Source organism: Herpailurus yagouaroundi, unplaced genomic scaffold, assembly GCF_014898765.1.
Source record: "Herpailurus yagouaroundi ecotype Mexico unplaced genomic scaffold, PumYag 280, whole genome shotgun sequence".
Taxonomy (NCBI): domain Eukaryota; kingdom Metazoa; phylum Chordata; class Mammalia; order Carnivora; family Felidae; genus Herpailurus; species Herpailurus yagouaroundi.
In genome coordinates, this window is record NW_024412497.1 from 1 (window position 1) to 10,346 (window position 10,346).

Here is a 10,346-nt window from a genome sequence, read left to right on the forward strand (position 1 = left end):
TCGGCCTGGCTCTCTCTGTCCAGGGGTCTCTCTGTTACCAGGGTGTAGAAATTCTGTACTGAAGGCTTCAGGACGAAGGGGAGATGGTCTTGGATGGAGCACACCATCTTTGCATTGTTCCCTGAATCTCTGTCTCTAATCCTAAAAACAGCTACTACTGTCTCAGGTGAGTTTTCTGCAATTGGGCTAGTAAGTGATGACATAAGCAGTTCCGGTGGATTATCATTTATATCTGTTACATGGACCACCACTGTACATTTTCCAGAAAGCCCTCCGCCATCTTTTGCCTGAATAGTTAATGTATAAGTTTGTATTGCCTCGTAGTTCAATTCGGCTTTAAGATAAAGCTTGCCAGATGTTGAATTGATTCGAAATGTTTTGAGAATTACTTCAGTGGCATAAAAAAATGCATAGACTATTTCTCCATTAGTTCCGGTATCTAAATCTCTAGCTGACACAGCGACAACCAGGGAGCCAACAGGGCTGTCTTCAGGCACCTGCACCTTGTAGAGGGACTGTACAAATTCAGGGATGTTATCATTTATGTCCAAAACCAGGATGCGTATGAGGGCAGTCCCGGATCTGGGCGGAGACCCGCCATCCAAGGCTGTGAGGGTTAAATTGAGCTCAGAAACCTTTTCACGATCCAGCACTGCATCCAGGACCAATTCAGGATAAACATTCCCCTCCCCACTATCACGGACGTTAATATGGAAATAGGCATTGGAGCTGATGGTGTAGTTTCTCAGGTTGTTGATTCCAACATCTGAATCCTGTGCACTTTCTAGGAGAAATGTTGCCCCTGGAGTGGTACTTTCTAATATTTTCAAGGTAGTCTCTCTATCTAGAAATACTGGAGAATGATCGTTGATGTCTCTGACCCATAGTTCAGCACGGAAAATCTGAAAAGGCTTTTCAAGTAACAACTGGAAAGGTAGCACACACGGCTCTCTGGGCCCACACAGTTCCTCTCGGTCTAATTTCTCATTTAGAAGTAAATCACCAGTAAGCGGCTTGAATAGTAAAAATCGTATGTTCTCATCTGAAATGACTCTAGATCCCCGAGCTGACAGTTCCCCCACCCCCAACCCCAGATCATTTGCTAGGTTGGCCAGAAAGGTCTCTCTCTCCGTCTCCTCCGCCACAAAATACCGAAGCGGTTCTGTGCCAGCCCAAGACATTCCCAGAAATACACAAAGAAAAAACACTTGCCTTTTCTGCACTTCAGGCATCACTCTGGCCTCCATTCTTCGTTTAAACAATCTTTCAAAACCACGTTCACTCGGCCTCAAGCAGTTCTCAGAAATGGCAGAAACCGAATCCTTAGAAATGAGTTGGTATGTTTGTGGGGAGGGGTCCTACTTCTCCCCAACTCCAACACCACGGTTTCCTTTCTTCTACTTTTCTTGTCTGGCCAGCTTTCCTCTGAAAACTGGAGTCTGTAACATCCTTTGTGCGAATATTTCCCCCTCTTTTTAAGCCTGCAGCGCCACCTTGCGTTTTGTGGATGTTATTCCCACTTTCAAGAATAGAACAAAAAGATGGCGGATTAAAGGAACTGCAACAGGAGTAGCTTCCCCCAGCCAAGTGTCTTTGCGGTTTTATTACCATTTACCTTAAATGGTTACAGTAATGTTAGTAAGGGCCTACATTGTTTACCCCTCTGATAGTCTGAATTAGTAGAAAAGTAAATTTGTTGCTTTCCTTAATCTGGGAACAGGAAATTCAACTCTGGCTTCCCACCAGAAGTAAATCTTAAACCTTTCTCCAATTTTTTAATGGATTGGGGGTTTGGTGGCTTTGCTGGTGGTAAATCAATGACTATCTTTTCCATTTCACTTTTGGTTATCTGTTCAGGTTTTGTTTAGTTTTAAAGTAATTTGTATTTAATTTTAAAAACTAGTCATTTTATCTGGATTTGCAAAATTCATTGTATTTTTTATCTTTGGTTATAGCCTTGTTCTTATTAGTAATGTCTAATTTTTTATCTCCTTTTTATTCTTGGGGAGACTTGTAAGGTCTCTATTTTGCAGATCTTTTAAAATGCGGTTCTTTTTTCAAAATATGTGACCCTTGGTTCAAAATCAAATAGTACTAAGTGGTTTAGAATAAAATCTTTGTCCGCCTTTGTTTCCTTACTTTCCTAGATCCCTTCCCAATAGGCAGTAATTTTAAACTCCTTTAGTTTTCTCTTCTGCCTTATTCTGTATTCTGCTGTATTTTTATTAATTTTAGGCATTATCAATTGACTCATTATATTGGATTAGGTTTAGCTCTTGTACACTCAAGGCCCTTTCATGCCTTCCTTTAGTTGTAGTACTATTTCAAACATGGTTGTGTACTAATTATATTTTCTTTTTCACTGTTTTCTTGAAGTTAATAATTGCCTTGCTTTTTCATTTACTTGATTTTCTTTATTATTTATCACGTGTTCTTCCCATACTTCCAATTGCCTCTCAGTAGAATTTTCCACATGGTCATTCCCATATCTCCCGAGATACCAATTTTCTTTAAATTGAGTGTTTGTTTTCTACATCTGCTGCATTGCTATCATCCTGGAACTTTCCTTTGCTGTCATTCTTGGAGTTCTCTTTGTCTTTTATTCTCATTGGATTTCCTATTTTAGGATTTTATTTCTTCCTTTTTTTGGTTTACTCCATGGCTTTAATAGATTCATCCTATAATAGTTTCATCTGAAAAGATGTCAGGGGACTTGATGATGATACCCTCCAAAATGCCTGTCTCTTGAGTTACACAGCTCCAAATTGGACTAGTTTGCACTTGAGACACAGTTGTCATCCTGGGATTATCCTTGGACATCATTTGAAGATTCATTTCATTTCTTTTTTTCAATATTCTCTTCTCTTTTTATTCTGACTTCCTCTCTTGGATTACTCTATCATTTTAATAGATATATTCCAGTAGTCTCCAGAGAAGAATGTATGAGAGTTACATTTTGTTGTGACCTTGAGGGTATTAAAATATCTTTAGTCTGCCCTCAAACTTGATTGGAAATTTGATGATAGCGTTTGAGGTTGGAAATATTTTTCTTCAGAATTTTAAAATATTTTGTCAGTGAGCTCCCTAAAATCAATGTACTTGCTAAGAAGTCTAAAGGAAACCTTATTTTATAGTTTCTATATAACCTGTATTTTTACTTCTTGGAGTATTTCATCATTGTGCTATTTTCATTTTTTTTTAATTTTTTTTCAACGTTTATTTATTTTTGGGACAGAGAGAGACAGAGCATGAACGGGGGAGGGGCAGAGAGAGATGGAGACACAGAATCAGAAACAGGCTCCAGGCTCTGAGCCATCAGCCCAGAGCCCGACGCGGGGCTCGAACTCACGGACCGCGAGATAGTGACCTGAGCTTAAGTCGGAGGCTTAACCGACTGAGCCACCCAGGCGCCCCTTAAGGAATTTTTCAAGAGAGTCCTCTTTTTGTGCTTATTTCATAGATGCAACAACTTATCTGATGATATTAATTTTAGGGTTTTTTTTTTTCAAGTTTTCATCTCTGAAAACTTTATTTTGTCCAATTTACCTTTTTCCCTCTTTGCCTGGTTTTTGTTTCAGTTTTTCTTTTTAGAAGCTTTCTTCAGGGGTATCATTCAGGTGTCTGTTCTTAACTTAGTTTGGTAGCCTAAGGAGTTCAGTGGTAGCTCTAAGCATGTTGGCAGGGCTTGTCCATTTTGATGTGTGCTCTAAGGTGAACTGGAAGCACTTGTGATTGGGGAAACCCTAGTGTCAGTTGGAATAGGTCTTTGCCACTTGGACTGGTTAGATTCTTCAACTCTATAAAATCTCCTACTCAAAAGGAAAAGGTATAAGTTGAAAAGGTAAAGGACTGATGGAGGAAGACGAGTGGATATCTGCCTCACTCAGGATATGATAGGTAATGCTTCAATATCAAACAACCCCTCCAAATCTCAGAGGCTTAACACAATGAAGGTTGATTCATTTCTCACACTATATATCCTATACAGTTCAGCATGGAGTCCTCATGGTGCTCAGCCAGGGATCCAGGCTTCTGGAGACTCCATCTCTAACTATGCTTTCAGGATCACTGTATTGGAGAAAGTAAATGTGTTAAACCATGTGCAGTCTCTGAAAGCCTTAGCCCAGAAGTAACATATATCATTTATTCTCACATTTTATTGGCCACATGTAATTTAAAGAAGAAATACAATTAAAATTCTGCCATGTGTCTGAGAACGGAAACATCTGTAATTGGTCCCAATGACTCTCATTGCATTTTAACAATCCGTCAGCATACAATGTTTAGATGGTCATTTATTTCTACTACCCATATGACCCCTGCTCTCAACTTTGCCAGTGGAACCTCTAATATAATGACTCTCCTTTTTTGTGGTGATGAGAAATCAAAACTCTAGAATTAATGCTAGGATCAGAGAAAGAGGTTGCTCATTGACTACATTGGGGAAAAGTTATCTGCTGTAGATTTAACCACTTTTCAGGCAATTTTAATGTGACCCTCCACATTTGGCATGCTATCATCACTTCCATAGTATCTAGGGCTGATGGCTCTGATGCTTCTGAAAATCCTGCAGCCTCAACAGGATTGGTTCTCAGCTTTTCACACTTCAGGATTTGGTAGTTGGTTTGTCATTCCACTAAGTCATTCATTTACTTTCCAACTACTAAGATTTTTCCCTGTTGTCCTCTGCCTTCTTCTTTCCATTATTATAAGTTTATATTTTTGAAAATATCTCTTTACTTTCATGTTAGTGCATATTTAGAGGAAGCCAAATTAAAGGTATATGTCCAACCCACCAATTTAACTCAAAATACCCTTGAATTTTTCAAAGAAATATACTTATGTTTTATTGGTGAAATCTTCTGTGGTTATTATTCTACTTAATTAATTTACTTTTATTCCTATAATCAATTCATTTTTAAAAATTATTTTTCTTAAATCTTGAGCTGTTTTCTTTGTAAGACATGCATGTAAACCTCATAACTTTCTCTGTTCCTTCTTTGATTATCTTAAATATCGTTTTGTTAAAGAAGCTTACTATAACAGCAAGAATTATGTTCTAGGTAATTTCTATATATAAATATGTTCTCTATAATTTCAACCTGATATTATAGAAGAAACCATAACAACAATGGCTTCTCCAAAATACAATTTTATTTTCTCTTATAAAAGGATAGTGGCTTGAAATGCATTCAGTGCTATCTGGGATAGTCACTTTCCATCTTGTTTTATCACCTTCAAATCATGGCCTTCACTTTACAGTTCAAGACCGCTGTCTAATATCCACCCTTTATAGCTCCATTAAGACCAATAAGTAGGAGAAAGAGAAGGCTTTGTCTTCATTTTTAAAGACTACTTCCATGAAATATTCCATGGCACTTGTAGTCATGTCTCAGTGGCCATAACTTTGGTACAAGACCACTTCCAATCACAGCAGAAGTTGGGAAATATAATTTATAGCCCACATATCCACATGAGCAACTAAAAAATGAGAGGTCTATTAGTAAAAAAAAAAAATAAGGGGATAACATATATTTGGGTGAAATGAGTAGTCTATGTCATACCCACTCAAACCACACCAATAGTTCCCATTGTTCACTAGAAGCAGATAGGGTCAACTAACTTGCCTGTTTGGGTTGGTTATTAGAGGAGCATATGATTGCATTTCTACATATTGGTGGTGTGATTTGTAGCCAAAAGAATTTTTGTTCCACTGAAAACTTAACCCCAAAGCAATAAATGAATTCATTTGCTGAGACAAGATTCTCTTTGAACTAATGATGCTTCCTCAGTGGGCTCTTGGCAACTGTCATCCATTCCTACTTCTTTTTATGATTTTTTAAAAATTCTGGGTCCAGATATCTTAAAATTTAATTTTAAGGACTCTGAATTATTATTCTGGATGAAAATTAGGTTTTACCAATGGGATGGCTTCAGATGATGAGCCTGAGAAGACAGGCAAAGGTCATCTACCCACTGTCATTGCTATTAATCAGCAAGGTCAGAGAGATGTGAGTGCTTGCAGCCAAGTCAGCATTTCTGTGTCGAGCCATCAGTTTCAGAAGTAATTGGAGGCCATTGTGGCAGCTAGACACTAGGTTCCCCTGAATTTTCACCAGTTTTAGAGGTGATGATGGGAGAGGACATTGTAGGAGCAACAGTTTTGATAGTAGCAGTAGCAGTGGCTTCCTGATTTCTATACTACAAAAATGGTAGTATGGCTTCAAAACCAGGAGTTATTGCAGGCTCTCTCACTTCTGCTTGTCCAGTTCTTCTGATTCTGTAAGCATCTAATACCTTCTAGCAAATATCTGTTATTGGTTAGATATACATAAAGTGGTTTCTATTTTTTTATTGTGCTGAATTCTGAATAATTCACCCAAAGTCACCCAAGGTCAAAGTCAAAATTGCATACCTTCACTCAAATTATAAGGAATAGGAGCTTGTCAGAGTTTGTAAAGGAAAAGAAGTAAGGTATAAAATCATCAAGCAATTAAAGTGTTCCCTTATGCTAACACATCTTAGTTGGTTCAAAAATAGGGCAGAATAAAAAATTACAGGTGCATTCCTGAGAAACTAAGGATAAAAATGTTTAATAATCTAATTATATATATAATTAGTTGCATATATATATGCATATATATGTGTGTGTGTATATATATATATATATATATATATATACAGTCTGAAACTGAATCTTAGACTCTTTCTCCCCTTATGAGTAATACAATAAATAAAATTAAATTTCATTATTTGTGAATAAATATGGAAAGTGCTCAACATATCATACACTTTACAAGATGACAGTTGGCTCACATATTCTAAATGATAAATCACTTTTTTAAGTTTTATTATTCATTTATTTTGAGAGAGAGAGTGTGTGTGTGTGTGCGTGCACACATGAGTGGGGGAGGGGCAAAGAGAGGGAGAGAGAATCCCTAGCAGGCTCTACACTGTCAGCATACAGACTGATGCAAGGCTTGAACCCATGGGCTGTAAGGTCATTATCTGAGCCAAAATCAAGAGTTGAACACCCAACCACTGAACCCAGGCACTTGTAAATGATAAATTGTTAGGTGAATGAAACAAATGTCAAATAGTGTAAACAGTACATGAGCATTTTATAAAAATAGGTAATTTTTTTGTTGTAGTTTATAAGTTTATAAAGCCAGATGATAAAATAACACACTAATTCATTAATTCAATAATTTATTCAACTCTCATTCGTCTATATTTACTTCAGTATTTATTTTCCTAAATGTAATAGAAAAAGAGCTCTCTCCATGAGATTAAAGTTTAGTGAGGAAAGGAGATCATTTGCCTGGGCAGGGTACCCAAAGAATGAAACACCGGATTCAAAGAAAAAATAGCCTCATATATCATTGGAATGATGGCAAAATTGAATCTGCAAATTGAAACAACATTAGGCAAAACTCCTCATTTCTGAAATGGATGGTATAGATAATTCAGATGACTTTCCCATGGAAAACAATAAAGAATAATGGACAAGACTTTTTAAAAAAACTACTTTAAAAATATTGAAGAGCTAGGGGTGCTTGGGTGGCTCAGTGGGTTGAACGGTTGAGCAATTCCCTCTTGATTTCAGCTCAAGTTATCGTCCTGGAATCAAATCCTGCTTCCAGCTCCACACTAAGTGTGGAGCCTGCTTAAGATTCTCTCTCTCTCTCTCTCTCTCTCTCTCTCTCTCTCCCTCTGCCCCTCTCCCCACTCGCTCTCTCTCTCTCTTAAAAAAATTGAAGAGCTGGGGCGCCTGGGTGGCGCAGTCGGTTAAGCGTCCGACTTCAGCCAGGTCACGATCTCGCGGTCCGTGAGTTCGAGCCCCGCGTCGGGCTCTGGGCTGATGGCTCAGAGCCTGGAGCCTGCTTCCGATTCTGTGTCTCCCTCTCTCTCTGCCCCTCCCCCGTTCATGCTCTGTCTCTCTCTCTGTCCCAAAAATAAATAAACGTTGAAAAAAAAATTTGAAGAGCTAAAAACATAGTAGAAAACACAATGGAAAAAAAGCCCAATTTTTGAGGGAAGCTTGTAATGGAGGAGTAAACCGTGTGTCAGAACAACAAAACTCATTATTCCCTCAGGGCAATTAAAAATATTTGCCCTTGGACTTTGATTTGAAGCTATTCATGAGATTAAATACAAATCAAGACTCAGGGTCAACCAAATTTGCAGCATATTCTACAAAGATCCTCCCATTTTAAGAGATCCCCACAGGGCTATATCCACTATATATACATATGTTTATACAATGTAAACATAAACAAATCTAAAGATGCTCCCTCACCCCAAGTTCAGGGAACTCTATGGAAGCGCTCCTGATGTCAAGTAGAGCAGAAAAAAAAGAAAAGATGCCTGGGAAATTATAGCTACTGACTGGTCTTCATGTGTGTTTAATTTTCAATATGCATATGTTGAGTTGTGAGAAACATCAAGCCATAAAATTGGTTTGCTGTGGTTCCCTACTGAGAGTGATTTAAGAATCCTAGCTGAACCCAATGAAAATACATTTTGAAGGATGAAACATGCAACCTAGGCTTTGAGGACATCCTACAAGTAAATTTTTCAAGGGCAATCAACCATATGAGTCACACAAAGAAACAAAGATAAAACCAATAAGAAAAATCAGTAACAATACAGCAGAAATAGGCGCATACAAACTTCAGCTATCAGAAGTATCAGACAGGTTTAAAAACTAACTATGCTTGGGGCGCCTGGGTGGCGCAGTCGGTTAAGCGTCCGACTTCAACCAGGTCACGATCTCGCGGTCCGTGAGTTCGAGCCCCGCGTCGGGCTCTGGGCTGATGGCTCAGAGCCTGGAGTCTGTTTCTGATTCTGTGTCTCCCTCTCTCTCTGCCCCTCCCCCGTTCATGCTCTGTCTCTCTCTGTCCCAAAAATAAATAAACGTTGAAAAACAAAAAAAATAAAAAAAAACAACTAACTATGCTTACCATATGTAAATAAATAAATGACTGCTTGAACATATTTGCATGAAACAGAGTGAAAGGGTACACTGACTTTGAAAACATAAAAAGTCTAAAAAATCATGGGGATTATCCTTTAAAAATACATTGTAAATACTATAAACATTGAAAAGGTACTATATATAACAAAAAGTAAGGTGAGGGGGCATGTATTAGAGGATGCCTCATTTTTTAGCAGGCAGTTAAGTGATGCTAATATCTTACTATGCATTATATTCTTGTGTTTTAACCTTATAGAGATTATTTATCTAACCTTAAGCAAAATCTATAGTTGCATATAATTTTTGCTTTATTACATTCAGGTGAAACATGATAGTTTTAATTATGAATCTATGATGAGCACTGGGTCTTGTATGTAAGTAATGAATCACTAAATTCTACTGAAACTAATATTACACTCTATGTTAACTAATTAGAATTTAAACAAAAATCTGAAAGAGAAAAAAATTTTGTTTTCTATTCATACTGAATATGTTTGAATCATGTAACTTTCTATTATTTTAAAAGAATGAGAATCATTATTTACATACCCAAATCATTTATTTTGAAAAAGTAATCATAAGTTTACCAACATTTTTTCTATTTAACAGGGATTGAATTCTTTAAAATTGTATCAGATGGTATAGTCCAAAGAGATCAATTTTGAAAGACAATACTCAACTTAGACGACACCCAGATAAAATATTAGTTCCTTTGAGGCAAGACAAAACACTACTACAGAAATCTAACAATTTCTAACGTGACAAGTTTTTTTTGTATAAATGAAAAGTATAATTCATTTGTATAAATGAAAAGTATTTTTAAAATGGGAAGTCATGATTTACAATACTCTATGCTAATGATAATCAGAAAACACAATTCTCTTAGCCATAACAAGATACTAGTGAACAAGCTCAAACATCAGGAACCTGAAAACATTTCTGACCTCCAAAAATCTTACCCCCACAAAACAGATACACCATTTCTCCCCTATTGTATGAACATGCAAAATGTGAGCTGGCTAAAAACACCACCACCACCACCAACAAAAACCCAGAGATTCAGAACGTAAAATACCTCAATAGGCTGAAATACCTATAAATATGACAATAATTATTGTGTGAATATGTAGTTCTTTATGTGAATGAACAGGTTGCGAACTAATAATACATTAGTTAGTATTATCATATATCTCCCCTTAAGGTGAGATGCCTAAGTGAACCCAAAATTATTTGTAAAATTAGAGTTTTCCTCGGCGTCCCTACCAGCTGCTTCACCCACGAAGTTGGGGAAAATGGGCTTCAGAAACTTGAACTCACTGGTCCCCGAGCCTCCCCGAAGACACACCTCGTACTGGTAGCTCTGGGACAG

At 37.3% G+C, this 10,346-nt stretch overlaps 1 protein-coding gene across 1 annotated transcript in view; it reads right to left on the reverse strand.

Moving 5' to 3' along the window:
* Positions 1-5: 5 nt before the first annotated feature.
* LOC121021279 (protocadherin-19-like) overlaps positions 6-10,346 on the reverse strand; it is a gene marked incomplete at its 3' end in the record, with an annotated part of 43,137 nt that continues 32,796 nt past the window's right edge. Inside the window, exon 2 of the mRNA XM_040461545.1 lies at positions 6-1,358. Within this exon, the coding sequence (XP_040317479.1) occupies positions 6-1,358 (1,353 nt within the window). The remainder of the gene's footprint in view (positions 1,359-10,346) is intronic.